The 16437-nt window shown below is 46.5% G+C and overlaps 3 protein-coding genes across 5 annotated transcripts in view; 1 reads left to right on the forward strand and 2 right to left on the reverse strand.

Moving 5' to 3' along the window:
* The window catches only part of LOC117591031, a 60559-nt gene that overhangs the window by 28073 nt on the left and 16049 nt on the right, over window positions 1-16437 (reverse strand). Inside the window, exons 6-7 of one of the 3 annotated variants that reach the window (XM_034284132.1) lie at window positions 15831-15906; window positions 15633-15762 (exon numbers count right to left, since the gene is read on the reverse strand). In XM_034284132.1, coding sequence (XP_034140023.1) covers window positions 15633-15762; window positions 15831-15906 — 206 coding nt within the window. Of the gene's footprint in view, window positions 1-7364; window positions 7555-15632; window positions 15763-15830; window positions 15907-16437 lie in introns of those variants that run through there. The other 2 variants (XR_004574345.1, XR_004574344.1) reach the window with 2 other exon arrangements.
* On the forward strand, window positions 3235-4560 carry LOC117591132 (odorant receptor 45a). The gene is made up of 2 exons (XM_034284246.1): window positions 3235-4438; window positions 4507-4560. Exons 1-2 carry the CDS (start codon window positions 3371-3373, stop codon window positions 4558-4560), a joined length of 1122 nt encoding a protein of 373 aa, XP_034140137.1. The 5' UTR covers window positions 3235-3370.
* Window positions 10216-10587, reverse strand: LOC117591156. Its single transcript, XM_034284279.1, has 2 exons — window positions 10485-10587; window positions 10216-10423 (listed from the first exon to the last, which is right to left on the reverse strand). The coding sequence occupies exons 1-2, from the start codon at window positions 10536-10538 to the stop codon at window positions 10268-10270; spliced, it is 210 nt and encodes a 69-aa protein (XP_034140170.1). The 5' UTR covers window positions 10539-10587; the 3' UTR covers window positions 10216-10267.

Genomic DNA, 16437 nt, shown 5'->3' on the forward strand with positions numbered 1-16437 from the left:
TAGCCAGAGACTCTCCCCCCCTTGAGATTTGCACCGCTCTCAGCAAATAAGCAATCAATTCTGCTGGATTTCGTCTGGGAACTTTTTCAGCTATTCAATTGCAACTTTAGCCCCCTACCCCGCTGCCAGTGTATGCTCCATTTTTTACATTATTTATTTATGGCCACACGTGGGGCCACGCCCGCACTTGCCACGTTATCCTGCGCCTGGGCAATCGACGACCATCAATGCAGTCGTGCGGGATGCACAAACGTATGTAAACATGTACAAAAGTATGTAAATATGTACATATGTAAAAATGTATGTAATATGTAAAAATGTATCAAAAATGTAAATATATATGTAATATGTAAAAATGTATGTAATATGTAAAAATGTATGTAGTATGTAAATATATATGTAATATGTAAAAATGTATGTAATATGTAAAAATGTAAATATATACGTAATATGTAAAACTTATGTAATATGTAAAAATGTATGTAATATGTACAAATGTATGTACATATGTGTACATACATCTAACCCACAAGATTTTCTAGTGATTGCTGCTGCTGCTTGGACTTTTCATACCTGCTCTGGTGGAAATTAATTTCGGCTCCACAAACAGTGTGCAAAGCTTTGCCCCACTTCCTCTCCCTCTCCCTCTCCCTCTCACTCTCTCTCGCTATCTACATCTTCTGCTGCTGCTTCTCCTCTGTGTGTTCATGCATGAAGTTCTATAGATGAAAATGTACAACGAGGGATCCGGGGCTGCTGCCTTCAAACGAATTTTATAAAAATCAAAAACTTTTTCCCTGGAGATCGTGTTGTACACACAGCCGCCGTTTTAGTACACAACAAAGGGAACTCCCTTGTGGGTTGCACACAATACAAATTATTACTTTATTTTATTGGCTGTGCAGGTACAAAAATCAATTTCAAATTAACAATTTAAAGGTGACATTTTGAAGCAAGCAACAGAATGTAAAAAGTGGAGAAGTAAGGAGAAAAATGTAGGAGAAAGTTCTCAAAAATTCTCAAAAGCAAAGACAGAATTTAAGCAGCTAAAAAGTTCTGATGCCAATTGAAGGTTTTTAGCTACCAATCAAAGCTACAAATTTGGAATTTGTTTGCAGTTATGCAAGATTTATCTGCTAAAATGTATAACCAAAAGGACTGAGAACTAAGCACTTAATGATGGTTGCTGCCTGCCGATTGAATCTCAAAAGTGTCTCTAATATAACCAAGATGTAACACTTATTCCCACAGCCTTCCTGACACCTCCGCCCATACCCTTAATGGCTAAGATTTCCGTTTAGTTTCGTGCATTTTCTGCTGCTGTCTGACAGTTTACAAGTTTTTCTTGAATGCACAAGGACACGGCTAAGGCTAAGCACATGCAAATGATTATGTTAATCGCGATATCATCAAATTTTCTGGCACCATTCATCAGCCACCAGATTCTGCATGCTCCTGCTGCTCCTGCTGCTCCGTGGCAATGTTTAATGTTTACTCGGCTCTTGCCACCACTGCCTGCTCTTCTCGCTTCTCTGCTGCTGGGCTATGCTGTAGTTTGCACTTTTTTACACACACACACACACACACATGCAGCATACAAGTTTCTCTGTGTGTGTGTGCACACACGAGCGGCATAAGTAAACAAGTTTAGTATAATCAACGGCTGAGGCAGGGGCTGGGACACACAGAAAAAAAAAAGTGTTGCACATTCGCTTACATAATACACACACAGAGGGGGCGGCGGGAGAGAGGCAGAGGGTGAGTGTGGGACATGGACATGCCTTGGTATATGTTTTTATTAGCATGCTTTGGGGCAAGGCTCCTTTGCGGCTGAGCACTGAGCACAGGCAAAGGCCAGTCTGAATGCCGATATCTGTCTCTCAGTGCTCGTAAAGCCACATTACCTGTGATTTTCCCCGCTTGGAGCACTTCTAACTGCTGCTCATTGAATGTTTTCCTATTAATTTTTTATTGAATGATGCGCCTTTTGCCATGGGCCCCCTCTAGCCCCCCCCCCTGTGCGGCCCTTTGCCGCTGTCAAACAAATGAGGCAACAGCATGTGAAATATGTTTTGGTAGTTGCTTCAAACAGGAAGAGGGCAAGGGGAGCTTCCCCTTGCGTAAGCTGCTCCACACGGAAGTTCTTTTTACACACAAAAAGTGTTGCACAAAGGGGACAGAGTGGGGGACAGACCGCACTCCAGCAACCAAGATAAAGGAGGTACACGCAGACGGGGGGCAGTTGTGGCCGTATCAGCAATGAAATAAACAAAAGGCAGCCCAACAAAAAAGGACTGGAAAAAACCTCAGCCAAAAAAAGAGAAGATACAGAGAGTGGAAAGAGAGAGAGAGAGAGAGAGAGATCCTGTGGCTGGCTGTGTGAAGCTTAACAAACCGGACCCGCCGACCCGCTGTCAAGATTATCGAGGAGGAGCAGCTGCTCCTCAATTTTTGGGGCGCCTCCAAGTGCAGCTTTAAACTGAACGAAATTGGATTGTTCCTGCCCAGAGCCTGCGGCTGCGCTGCCTCTAAATCATGTTGCATAACTTGTGGCTGGACCCACGCCCAATCACTCCAGAGGAACATCAAAAATCAGTCACAGAACCCAACATGCAAATGAAGGTAGAAACTGGAAGAAAACCCGCGGCTGCTAGAGATTAATTGCGGTGACATTAAGCGGTTGACCCTCCAAAAATAGCCACAAGAAAAGGGAAGGAGACAGCAGGCAGCAGCAGGCAGGAGGCAGGAGGCAAACCTAAATGAAAATTTCCGATTTTACTTGTTGATTTCAGGCAGCAGAAGGGACCAACGGGGAGCGTGAAGAAAGGGAATGTGGAGGGGCAGGCAGGCGTGGCTGGAGTGGCATTAAATGTCACTTCACAGACACAACATTTGAATTGCCTTTAATGCTGATTATTTGCGTAAATATTTGCTAATACTTACTAACACGCACAGCATTGCGTGTACAGTTTATTCATGTCGATGTCGATTAAACGCCCACCGAGAAATGTGAATTAAAAATAAAAATAAAACAACTCTTCCTGCTGCTGCCTGCTGGCTGTTGTCGCTCTGCATGTTTGAGCACTGTTATTTATTCTGTGATAATGCGAGACACAAATCAACAAACTATTATTGTGTGAAATTGGAAATTCCCAATCAAAACAAAGGCCCCCACACCCACACCACAGCCAGAGCCCCCTCACCGCCCTGCCGCTTGTGTAACCTTATCACGTAGCCCGTTAGCTGAGCGCATAAATATTTCAGGCACAATTTGAGGGGCGGCAACGACATCCACTTAGCCGGGCCAACCCAATCCCTGGCCCTGGTATATAAACCCCATTCGGAGTCCTCGCTCAGCTTCAGTCTCGCCATGGACAGCAGCTACTTCTCCGTACAGCGACGTGCCCTCGAAATTGTGGGCTTTGATCCCGGCACGCCGCGTCTGTCCATGAAGCAGCCGCTGTGGGCTGCGCTCCTGATCCTCTCGCTGGTCTCCCACAACTGGCCCATGGTCGTCTACGGGCTGCAGGATCTCAGCGATCTGACGCGTCTCACCGACAATCTGGCCGTGTTCATGCAGGGCTCGCTGTCCACGCTCAAGTTTGTGGCATTCATTGTGAAGCGGCGACGCATTGGCGCCTTGGTGCATCGCCTCCACGGACTCAACCGGCAGGCGTCCGGCAATCAGCAGCAACTGCGGCTGATACTCCAGGAGAACCGCCGGGACATGTATGTCTCCAAGTCGTTCAGGAATGCTGCCTATGGCGTGATCGTTGCCTCTGCCGTGGCGCCCATGCTGAACGGCTTGATTGCCTACTGGCTGGAGGGCCACTTCCGCCCGACGACGCCCATGGAGTTCAACTTTTGGCTGGACGAGCGGCAGGCGCGCTACTACTGGCCCATCTATGCCTGGGGCGTGCTGGGCGTGGCTGCTGCCGCCTGGCTGGCCATCGTGGCGGATACGTTATTCTCCTGGCTGGTGCACAATGTTGTGGCGCAGTTTCAGCTGCTGGAATGGCAGTTGCAGCAGGCGGATGTCCACCTGGTGTCCTGCATTCAGCGCCATCGCTTGGCTCTCGAACTGGCTGCCGAGCTCTCCGCCATCTTTGCGGAAATCGTCTTTGTGCAGTACATGCTGAGCTATCTGCAGCTCTGCATGCTGGCCTTTCGCTTCACCCGCAGCGGCTGGAGCTCCCAGGTGCCCTTCCGCGCGGCCTTCCTGCTCACAGTCTTCATGCAGCTGAGTTCCTACTGCTACGGCGGCGAGTACCTCAAGCAGCAGAGCTGCCACGTGGCTGTGGCTGTGTACGCGGCGAGCGATTGGTCGCGGATGCCCCCTGCCCGGCGTCGCTTGTGGCAGCTGCTGATGATGCGCGCCCAGAAGCCCGCCAAGGTGTTTGGCTACATGTTCGATGTGGATCTACCGCTGCTGCTCTGGGTGGGTCAGACCATCGCCTGACTCCCCTCTGGGACTCTCTAATTTGGGGTTTATTCCTTTGTTCACAGGTGACCAAGACCACAGGCTCGTTTCTGGCGCTGCTGCGCACATTCGAGCGTTAACGGAGGTTAAGTTTTAGTTGCACACGAAAATACAGCTGCCAGTTGCCATTTCATCCGTCTGAAATTGAAATTCACAAGCGAATGCCACACACACACACACAGGAAGAGCGAGAGAGAGAGAACGTGGCACATGCGGAGCTGCAGCTGGAATTTGTTAACTGAAAATATGCAGCAGGGGCAGCAGCAGGGGGAGAACTGAGAACAAGTTGTTGGAAAAATATCTACCCGAACTGGCTGAACTATGTGCAGCCATTCCCAGCCATTAGCCCCGAAGCTCTACGGCTCCTCAGAGTCCTGCTCAGGTGCTTGGAATGCGAACCCCAAGCCGGATGTGGAGCGGGCTGCCTGCGGCATGGAATGTTCAGCTCAGTTAGCAACTGTCGAGATTCGGCTACAGTTGGGAGTCTGAGCCACAGTCTGAGGCTCAAGAGGAATTTCTTTTATTACATTTTGCACATGCAACAAAGTCCGCACAATTTGTGTCCTGTGGCAGGTTCCATAACAAATTGCGGCCGCACAGCATAATTAATTTTTGTCTCTGGCCTTTGATTTATTACGCTGCAGTGGGGGTCGCTCGCACAGCTCTGGTCAGCATCTTTGGCAAAACAAATGAGCAACGATTAAAAGCTGCAAAAAGGTAGGCAGTGGGCACCTGCAGCATAAGCAGCAAATCGAGCATTAACTTTGCCACAAATTGTGGCGCCTGCAAACATTATTTTATGTGTATTAAAAATGAAAAGAAATGCCAACAAGGGCAACTTCGGACGGAGCCTGCACAGATTGTGGCTTGCGGTTCGTTGAGCACACAATAATTCCATCAACAGCCAGGTGGGCGTCTGGTGGGGTCTGCTACATGGGCGAAAGTGCCGACAGCAACACAGTTTTGGAATGTTTGGTCAGTGGTACCACAGGGCGTATGCTTGATAATCGAACAACAGCAAAAATATACAAAAAATGAAGCACAGTTCCTGCTGGTAGTTGCCGCTGCTGGCGGCGCATAGTTGCAACCGAACAGTTGAGCAATTGCTAATTGAAAATTCAAATCAAGTCACGAGTTGTTCGCCTGCCCCAAGAAGTAGGCAACAAAAAAGAGTCCCAGCAGCCGGAGTGCCCTTGTGTGTGTGTGTGAGTGTGTGTGTGTGTGTGTGCTTGAATAATTTTCAGTTGAGCACACAGCAGCCTATGCGCCTATGCATGGGCCACAAACTTTTCTAATTACAATTTTCAGCGGCTGTTTAAAAGGTTAAAGCGGCGAGCGGCGAGCGGCGAGCGAAACTTTTAATAGAAAATTACATTTATTAATTAATGCTGTTAAAAATATGTATGCTTAAATAAACATTTCTATGCATTAATTAATATGTACACACTCGCTCCACGCACAAACAATGAAACGTGACTAAAGCGACTAAAATGGCAAATAAAACTAAGCCAAAGGTGAGAGGTACAGGGTTGGCTTTCCCGGCCTTCATTTAGCCTGAACTCTATGCACTTTTAAGGCAGTTTAAGCCGCCGAAACTGCATTGGGTTTCGGGTTTTTACTCATTTTGATTGGATATTTTGCGTGCGTTTTCGCCACATAATTGCCAGCGATTTGGCCAGCTGCCAAATTGACTTGTTTTCGATGCTGCCAGCTGAACCCCCCGCTGGTTAGGAGATTTACGAGTCTGATGGCACTTCGTGTGACCCACTTGGAGCAGAGTCCATGCAGAGTCCATGAAGTAGACGCAGATTGAGGCACTCTCCCTTGGGGCAGAGATGCCGCCATGCATGACAAGCTCTTATGCAAATTACATGACACACCAAGGGTTGGCTTTCATTTACTGGGTTACATTTTGATCGGGTTGTCGTCCAAAGACAACAATCAGTGGAAAAACATTTGAGAAATATTCATGGCACAAACTTCCAGGCAAACTTCAAAACTAAATGCAAAACTAATTGCAAAAAAAGTTCCCAGAAAAGCAGCACACAAATGAGCGTAGAGTGGTTTAGTTTTTGTTTAATGATAACTTTTTAATTAGCAGCCAAATATATGAAATACTCCAAAATGATATGCCAGCAAATGTAATGCAAGTAAATAATTGACAGGCACACAGCCAACCCTCCGTGATGAATGGCATGAGAAGTAATTATTAGATCATGTTTGCTGCATTTGTGGCATAGAGTGAAGGAAATTGAACCATTAAGAGCCATTAGATATGCTCAATGTGCTTAGTGAACAGCAAATCATAAAAGCTAAGATGCCAAGATGATTAGAGTAATAATTTTGGTGGAGCACATAATTGACAGGCACGCACTTGGCTGCTTCTTTGGCAGCCATCAAGACGGAGCAAGATGCACAGATAAATATTATTCAAACAACAGAAAGTTCGTAAAAAACAAAAGAAGGAACGGAAACTCTGTGTAGTACATTTAAGACATAGATTTGTGGCAGATATAAGAGCGATGTTTTAGCTGCTGTTTGGATGCTGATGATATGGAAATTACAAATGACATTTTGTGTGTTTTCGAGTGGGGCATTGGCGAATTGTTGTTTGGAAGCGAAAGAGGCAGCACAATAAACGAAGAGAAAGGCAGAGGAGGAATATTTTCTGTTCGTATTTGAAAAATGACTTTTCCTCAATACGTTTCTATGTGTGGGGTGGGGACCAGAGATGGGGAAAGGGAAAGGGAAATGTCGCATGAGTTTTGGGTTTTATTTTGCTGAATGTGTGAATGTGAGTGTTCGGTTTTGAAATGTTGTATAATGTGCTTTTTTGTAGCTTGTGTGTTTATTTTGAAGATTGCTTTTCGTTTTGGTACATTACAATTTTTGGCTCCATGGCGCTTGGCTTCGTTGACTTCATTTTGCCCTACGTTCAAGGGGCTGTGCTGTCCGCCGCTCTTGCTGGTAATTCAATTTGGATTTCGATTTGGGATTTGCAGTTAACTGTCGACGACTTCAATTTCGATTGAATTCAATTTGTGGCTGTATCTTTTTCTGTTTTAATTATTCTACTCCTGCCCCATTGGATTTGCGGCTCTCGTTTTCGTTTTCGTTTTCGTTTTTTAACATTTACATTGGAATTCTTTTGTTTTGTTTATTTATTTTACATATAATTATTACTTTTTGTATTATATTTTATTGTTCATTTGCACTGTTGTTGTGTTTGCTTTGCTTTGTCCGTGCGAAACCGTTTTGTTCTCGTTTAATTTGCGAAAATCTTTGTGGACGCCTCTCTAGCTCTATCTCTCTTGCTCTTGCTCTTGCTCTTGCTCTCTATCGGTCTCTCTCTCTTTTGCGGTGGCTTTTGTTTGGTGTTTATTTCAATTGAATTGATTTTCGGCTTTGGTTTGGTTTGGTTTGGTTTATTATTTACTAATAAAATGCATGTAAGTCAGTCCGTCGTTTCACAATTTTTATTTTTATTTATAATTTATTTCATGGTTTTTGCGTTAAATTCTGCAATTTGTCGGGGAATTAAAATTGAATTAATTGAGACAATAAACACTTGGCACACGGGCACAGGCACAGGCACGAACACGGACATGGAAAACCAATTACGTTTGCAGCGGAATGTTGCACCCATCTGTGGCAGCAACTGGCAGACGAATGCTGCTGCCAGTTACTGTGTTACTGCTGCTGCTGATGCTGATGCTGCACAACAAGTGCATGTGGCAGACGGACGACCAACGACCAACGACCAAGACCGCACCCTCCGAATCCCAACTGCCACGCCTTTTGCTGCGACAGTTTTCGCTGTCCATTAGACACACGCATACACCCACACCCACACCCACACACACACACACACAGACTAACGGCAGACTAAACTGTTAGCTTATGTTGAAAGAAATTGTAGTTGGAAATTCGTTCAATCCCCGATTGTGAATTTGCGATATACGAGTAAGTTGCTCGCTCGTGCACACGGGCGCTTGGCGCTCAGAGGAAAAGACAACTTGATCACAGCATGGAAAATGTTCAACTGACCGAGGCAAACGGACGCGTCGTCCGCCGGAGAAGCGCTCCGGCTGCTGCTTGGATGCTAGGCTGCTGCTGAAGCCAACCGGAGGCCGCTGCTTTATCAGTTCGTGGCGCTCGTGCTGTGCTTGTGCTTGGCACTCGTTCGGCTCGCGAAGCGTTCGGGCTTTGGGTGCTTCGCTCGTGCTTTGGGTTTGAGCTCGTGCTTGTTTCGCTGCTTCGCGCAAGTCACGAGACAGCGGCAGAGGCAAGGGCAGTGACAGAAGCAGTGGCAGCGACTGAGCAGCGACAGAGCAGCAACAGCAGCAGCAGCATACGCAAGGGAAGCAACATGTTGGACGCATCCTTGGCTGCTGGTTGGCTCGCTTTGAGTGGAACTCAAACTTTGTGGTTGTGTCGTCACGTGTTGCACGCTGGCATTGAGAGCGAGTGAAAGCTCTCTACGCCTCGCCTCGTTTTCGTTTTCGTTTTCGATTTTGGTTTGTTTTGTTTGCCTACGCCCTACGCGGTGCGATGCGATGCGATGCGATGGGCTGCCATGCCCCCTACGCGCTGCTTATGGGCTGCTCTTCTGTAGCGGCGGCCTCGTTCGAGTACGCTGAATATCCTTCGGAACGGAAATTATGCATGAGCGGGATATGTAATACTCTACAGCATCGAACAATGGGAATACACGTTTCCCCATGCTTTTCTTTTGAGCTTAGCCCTAGCTTTTCATCAGCATTTGGTAATTGAAGGCTGTGTTTGTTTTGCCTCCCATCTTCGCCTTACCGTTACCTGATACCGAACCAACACCCCTGGGCACACTCCAATCCGCCTTCGCTCACTCACTTTATTCCGCTACCTGCCTTGACTCACTCTCTTGATTCCCCTCTCTGCCTTGACTCCCTCTCTTTACAGCTCTCTCTCTCTCTGTCTCTTCTCTGCTCCCACTGATGCCAATGGATAGCAAAGTTTTTCGGTTATTCTCGAAGGTGCATTCACACATGACTGCCTTGCAGTTGTAAAAAAAAGGGGGGGGGGGGGGGGGGGGGAGTGAGAGCGGGGGAGAGCTCTGCTTAGCGGGGGGTTTTATCTCCTCTCGTAATGCAATTATGCAATGCCTGCAGGCAGCACTTCTTTCGGTAATAATCAGCACTTTGCCGTTCAAAGCAGTACACAAAGTCGCTCAAGTCGCTAAAGCAGTTGCCAATGCACCGCTCCACCATCCCCACTCTCCTCTCCCTGCCGTGTTCTGCATGTTTCCGAGCATTATTATTATGATTACACGCGTCTGCTGCTCACTCACAAATTTATGCACTTTATTAATAAAGTTTTGCGACCCAGACAGAGCGGAAACACAGCAAAAAAATCCGACAAGCCTTCTCCAAACAATTAAACAAAAATGTTGTGGGGCTTTAAAAAGTTTAAAAAGAGGAGCAAACATTTTAATGCACACTAAAAAGGGGCAACCAAGAAAACTGTGGCAGAGTTTTGGGTTTTCCCAAACGAAACCTCTTTGGGCAACAAAGTTTTCTGGGGGTGGTGGATTTTGCTTTGCTGAAACATAAAAATGCGTTGAATAATTGCCACCAAACCACTATAGAAATTGATGAGAACTCATAGAAATTATCTAGAGATAAAAATACAGCTAGAGAATGCCTAGAAAGCGGACCGCTCTAGACAAGAAATGTAACAAAAACCCCTCACAACTTGTCTTCTTTGCAGTTTGAAACTATTTATTAAATCGCTTACAGCCCATTGCCATTACTACTTATTGTTTTGACCGCCACTTTGGCCGTTCTGGCCTTGTCCACCACTTTGCTGATTTCCACCGCCATTCGGTGGTTTTTGCGGTCCATTCTGGGATTGCGGCGGACCGCCCTGGGCCAGGGCCACGGCCGACACCTGCTGGGGCCACTCAGACTGCAAAAGGACATTTGGGCTGAGTGGCGTTTAAAGACAGAACTCAAACTGAAGCTCTTACCAAACCCACGGCCAGGATGAGCAAAAGTATGCCAAACAGTGCGAATTGCTTCATTTTGTAGTTGAAAATTGTAACTGCAGCCAAGTGGAGTCTGGCATCAGCTTTTATACGCATTTTCACGGCTGTGTTTAAAGATTTCCATCAAGCAATTTGTCAATTAAACTGGCAGTGCAATTGTTGAGCTTTGCTTGCGTGTGTCGCTTCATTAAAATTAATTTTTATGAACAAAATTCAACAAATTATAAACAAAAGTGCAGCGGCACTTGCCTGACACTTTCCCAGCTCAGATTTCGATTAAAGTTGATTTAAAATTCACATTTTTTCTATGACAAATTTAATGTTTCATAATTATTCTGATATTTTTATGAAATTTTGTCCTTGGCCCGAAACTGCTTGCATTTATTTTTCTTTTATTTATTATTTAAGTCTCGAGCCCCAGCCCTGCCCCGCCCACCTGTGCGCTATGCAAATCACCTTGGGGGCAGACATGGGCCTGGGCAAAGCAATTTCGCTTAGCACTTTGCAGCGCTGACTGGCAGAATGTCTTCAGTTTCAGTTTGAGATTAAATTCTGCCAACGGTTGGCCAAACAGCAACAAGCAGAGGGCCAAAGGACGAGCCAAAGGAGTAGGCTCGCAGAATGCGAATTTCTAGTTGCTGGAAGACAGGAAGCCAACAAAAGGCAAGCCCCAAAACTCAATGCCACACACACACACACAGGTAATAAATATTCGCCATATTCTGGCGATATATGAATATTGAATATGCCCATGTGCCGGCTCCTCGTCTGGCAGAGTAAACCGCAAGCGAATGGCTGAAAAACGCTCCAAAAAACCGCCAAGCGTGAGGCTATAAAAAGGCCATTGTAAAGGCAGGAAAGGAAGGAAGGAAGGAAGGATGTGTGTGTAGTGTGTGTGTGTGTGTGTGTGGCCAGGGGCAAGTGCAAGAGCTAAAACCGAGCAGAGCCAGAGCCAGAGCCAGCGCAGTGGCAGTGGCAGTCCTTGCCAGAGACCAGCATACATTGTGGATGAGCAGCACTAATGAAGTTTCGGGCTCGTCCTTTCACAGCTGGCTGCCTCATTGTTTGACTTTGACTTTGCCTGGGCACTCTACACTCCGTGCCACACCATACCTTGCCGCTTGCCGCTTGCCACTAGCCAGCAGCCAGGCAGTCCGTCTGTCCTGGCAACGCTTCTCGTTTCTCGTTTTCAGTTTGGTTACTCACGAATGTTTGCTCTGTCAACATTGGCTGCTGGCAGTCCTTCCCGCTTTTGGTCTTTTATGATCCCGCCAGCCTATTTATTTATGTTTATAATAGGATTTTTATCAAAACTTTTCTGCCGAATTCCGTTCTGTGATGAGCATTTAAAAGGACACACAGGGCAGGGCAGGGAGGGAGCTACAAACCCGCAGCGCACTTTTGGCGTTTGTCTTTTGACACGCCCACTGCCCACACAACTTTCTATGACAACCGCCTGCCCAGACCTCCCACTCGTAATGGAGACTGAGGCTGAGCCTGAGCCTCGGCCTGGCCACAGCCTGAACTTTTACACGAAGCTCAGGAAGAGATCTGCGGAAGAGCCGGGACAAGGCGCAGATCCTTAGCTGCGTGGGACAGAGAAGAAAATATTCCCAAAAATATGCTGCCTCTTCCTTGCTCTTCATTTTGCCAGCTGCAAATGTTCCTTCATTAGATTAATGCCACGGCTATGGCTATGCCCAAGCAAACCGCAAACCGCAAACCGAAAACTAAATAATTGCCAAATATTTGCGCAAGTTGCTGGGCTCGTGGCGGGGCATTCATCTCGTTTCTGATTTCACACTGCTGCGGTGCTGCTGGACTTGGTTCACATTTTAGTGGCTCCTGCTGCTTCAGGTGCTGCGGCTGATTAGCTCTCAAAGTGAAGTACTCCACGGGCTGAGCCCTGTGCCTTTGTTTGAGCTCAACTGATTATAAAAGCCTGTCTAATTCTGTCCAAATTTGCTGCTTAAACATGGCCAATTTAATTTCGGACATGCCCCGTCAGGCACTTTGCCAAAAAGCCTCTCCCTTCTCTGCAATTAAGTCAAGTAAAACGAAAGTCAAGGACGGACCAAGGCGGCATCCGTTGACCATTTAAAAGTGCATTGCTCAAACTGCCCCACAGAGTGTAGAGCATTGAATTAACTATTCATCAGCCAACATTGCGAGGCAATCAGCAAGGCTTACAGGCCGAAAACTATATAGAAATTGCTTTGAAATGAATGCGATGACTGATGGACGGACTTACAGACAGCGACAGCAAACAGTTGACTAATGCAAATACACAGCGTAGGGGCGGGCAGGCAGGAACTTTCCAAAGCATCATTAATCATGGCAGAGTTCAGAGTTCAGAGAGAGAGAGAGACTTAATCCGAGTGCCATGGGGATGGCCTGTACCATAAGCTGTCGATATTTGTTTTTGGGTTTTGCCGCTGCGCAAATTGTGATGGGAAATGAGGATGACAAAAGTTGCGGCAGCCTGGAGTCGGGAGAAAGTCTCCTGCCTCTCGCTGTCTATGTGGAAATATGTTTTATCATATTTGTTTGGAATGCTTTGCATTTTTTGTGCAGCTTGTGGTTAACAACACACAGCACACACGTAGAGGGACATTTCCTTTGTCTCTGCTGACTCGGGCCAAGTTTTCCTTTTTCCTTTAGCTCTGCTGGAAGCGGAGGACAGGAGTGGCGTGGCTGGAGCTGGCTCAAAATACTGTAAATATTTTTAATTCTTTGCCAGCGCCAGAACGCCAGAGGGCCAGCGGCATTTTTCAGCTTTTAAGCTAAAGCTATGATAATAATTTGGTCCCTTGAAATACTTGCGGCTCAGCAAATGGCAGAGAGAGAGCGAGAGCGAAGGAGACGGCTGCGTGTGCCTCTGTCCATGGGGCATGGGCAATTGGAATGCCTTTTGTGGTCCGCAGTAACATCGTCGGCGTGTTGATTAAGCACAAGATGGTGGCAGGGTGGTAGCAGGAGGGGTTCCTGGGTGACAGCTGAAGCTGGAGTCGCAGCCTGCCACAAAGTGTAGCCCTGCAAGTGGATAATAACTGACGGCGCAACTATGCGCATTTGTTTTCTTTTCTTTTGTTTTGTTTTGTTTTGTTGTGCGGCAAAGTAATGAAACAACAGCCAGAACCAGAACCAGAGCCACAGTCAGGCGAACCCAAAAAATGACAACGCACAGCGCGAGCGAGCGAGCGAGTGAGTGCCGCGGGCAGGACAACAGGCAGGACTCTCTCTCTCTGCCAAGGAAATTGCGTGCATTGTGGGGAAAAAGTTTGCGGTGCGCGTCATCAGCGTGGTGAGAGAGCGGGTTGGGGCTTGGCTTGGCTTGGCTTGGCTTTGTAGCTGCTTTGTCATTGCCGCAGATTTAGCTTAAGAAATTCATAACTGCATTTCACATTTTCCACGTTGTGCACAACGTGAATGTGCAGCCTGCACAGCCAGTGGCCAGCAGCAAGCGGGCACAGGAAACAGGAAACCTCGCCTCGGCCGCCATTCAACGTTGTAGGTGGATAAATTGAAACGCCAACAATGGCACTGCTGAAACTCGAACCACGACACGCGGCAATTGGAATTCCACGGCAAAGAAATCTTTCAACATCTAAAAGGGAAGCGCGGCTCAAAGGTAATCGAAGCGGGCCAGGAGAACTTTTTAAATGAAAATTCAAACTTAAAAATAATATGACAGAGATTCCCGCTGCACCTCCTGAACTGTTCTTCGCTTGTGCGTTCGAGCATTTGTGCCCACGGTGCCAACACACAAATTAGTTTGGAAAACCAGGCATTGTCACGCTGTGCTGGCGCCCATTGTGCTGCAGCCAGACCGCAGCTACCCCGATTAAGTGCGTCGCCTTGGAAAAAAGCGAGCACTCCGCGGGCAGCATAGAGTGGGGAGCAGTGGGAGCACCTGGGAGCAGTCACAGCTGCTGCGGGTTGACATTCAACTACCCTGAAAGCCAGCAAGCTGCAGCTGTTTTTGCACCTTCTAATCAACGTCTAATTAATTTTCCGCCAGCTCCTAATGAAGGCGGCAAGTGGGTCGTGGCAAATGCATGATTGATGGCTGATAATTTGGCACGTGGTGGCACAAATCAAACATCAAATCGAGCAGCAGCTCAAACCCAAATATCTATGGGGCGGCATGCAACCTTAAGCTGCAACAGTCTTGGTATTGGTACTCGATGTGCATGTGCGTGTGTGTGTTTGTGTGTTTTTGTGTGAGATGCAACATGTGATACATGTGTCCTAGTTCCGCATCCGTTACTGCGTTGTTATGCAACACAATGGCACACATAAATGCAAGCTCAAGGCAGCAGCAGCAGCAGCAGCGCGAGTAGGGGATTGGGCAGGGAGTAATGTTCGAGCGACTCCCTTTGAGTGAAAGCCACAAAAGCAACTTAAGCGCTAAAGCTAAAGCTCTGTGTGATGAGCCTCATATAACAGCGTGTAGAACAACCGCAAAAGCTTACCAACTAAAAGGAGCTTGCACAGCCGCGAGAGAGTGCGCGAAAGCTTCGCTCAAACTTGCGCAAGCTTTTACGAGCAGAAGTAACGTAAACATGGCAGTGCCGACAAGAGGGGACAAGTAAGAACTTTCTGAGAATACTGAAAACTGAAACGAACGAGTCTAACTTCGATTTAACCGAAGTTTACCCTCGGGTAAATATTTCTTTGGTTTCATTTTGTTAAATTTTCTTTGTGTTTGTTTGTTTTGTGCTTGTTTGTACTTACATTTCGTTTTGTCTAGTTCTATAGTTGAAATATAACGAAACAAAATACAATACACACGGCATTAGATATGTGATCGTATCGCAGAGATGAGGAATTACATATATCGATTATTGGATATACAGAAATGTTTGTGTGTCTGTGTGTCTGGTCTATGTTTATATTTACAAATGTCTGTTTCTGCTGCGGACAATAACGTTGCGCGATTCTAATTGTTTATCTATATTTTATAACTTGTTCCATTAGCTTTTGATTTAACTTAAGGATAAATTGCGGGTAACTGCATGGCAGGCATGGATTTGCGAGTACTTTTGTATTGTCAAAAGGGGCCGAAAAGCATTTTTGGCAGGTTTTGGTATTTGTCAACACTGGACAATGATTTCTCTGTGCACTTACCCATATCATCGATGATCGGTGCCATGCGCAACGTTACACCAATCAGCATGAGGCACATGAGCAGCAGCAAACAAGCGGTGGCAATGATGGTCCAACGTGCGCGCTTCGACATATCGTGTGGATCAATTACCTGCAGGGCAAAAGCAAAACTCAAGTGTTACACAGTGTCCTGTTTTGGGGGAGTTCCTTTGACTATACCTTAATAACCTCCGTGTCCAAGTCCTGTACAAGTATTTTGGGTTTTTTGTGCCGATGACGCTTTTTGTGGCGATGCCTGGGAATGGAAAAGTACAATTAATTTGAGGTTATGGCTAAAGCTAACATTTGCCAACACTGGTAGCTGTTCTGCTATTCGTCAATGATTAAATTGAGAAGAATTATGGCCAAATCTAACGTTTACCAACACTGGAAATGGTTGTTTGAGCAAAATTTCTTCCTCAGCTGTCGCCTAATGATGTCATTGAGCAGAATTTGCAGTAGAAAATGTTATTTACTTTGAGTTTATGGCTAAATCTAATATTTTCCAACACTGGTAGCTGTTTTCTTTCTGTAAGCAGAAACTCAGCATCAGCTATCACTTAATGTAATCATTATCGAGTCGAATTTTCGCATTAATCTGCCTGGGGGAACCTCAATCCCCACTACCCACAATCCATCCCATCTCCACACACACACAGATACACACACACACACACACACACGTGCGAATATATGTACTTGCTATACCTGCAAACAGAAGCTTAAACATATTTGCCCTATTTCCGTTTGGGTTTTGCAAAACTTCCGCATTACAAAGCTGCCGCAA

The sequence above is a fragment of the Drosophila guanche genome, unplaced genomic scaffold (genome assembly GCF_900245975.1).
Source record: "Drosophila guanche unplaced genomic scaffold, DGUA_6, whole genome shotgun sequence".
Taxonomy (NCBI): Eukaryota; Metazoa; Arthropoda; class Insecta; order Diptera; family Drosophilidae; genus Drosophila; species Drosophila guanche.

Bases quoted from the DNA above. Each gene is read 5' to 3' on its own strand.
- LOC117591132 (XM_034284246.1), top strand. From the start codon at position 3,371: ATGGACAGCAGCTACTTCTCCGTACAGCGACGTGCCCTCGAAATTGTG. The intron at 4,439-4,506 runs GTGGGTCAGACC...CTTTGTTCACAG, and splicing joins ATCTACCGCTGCTGCTCTGG to GTGACCAAGACCACAGGCTC.
- LOC117591156 (XM_034284279.1), bottom strand. From the start codon at position 10,538: ATGAAGCAATTCGCACTGTTTGGCATACTTTTGCTCATCCTGGCCGTG. The intron at 10,424-10,484 runs GTAAGAGCTTCA...GTCCTTTTGCAG, and splicing joins TCATCCTGGCCGTGGGTTTG to TCTGAGTGGCCCCAGCAGGT.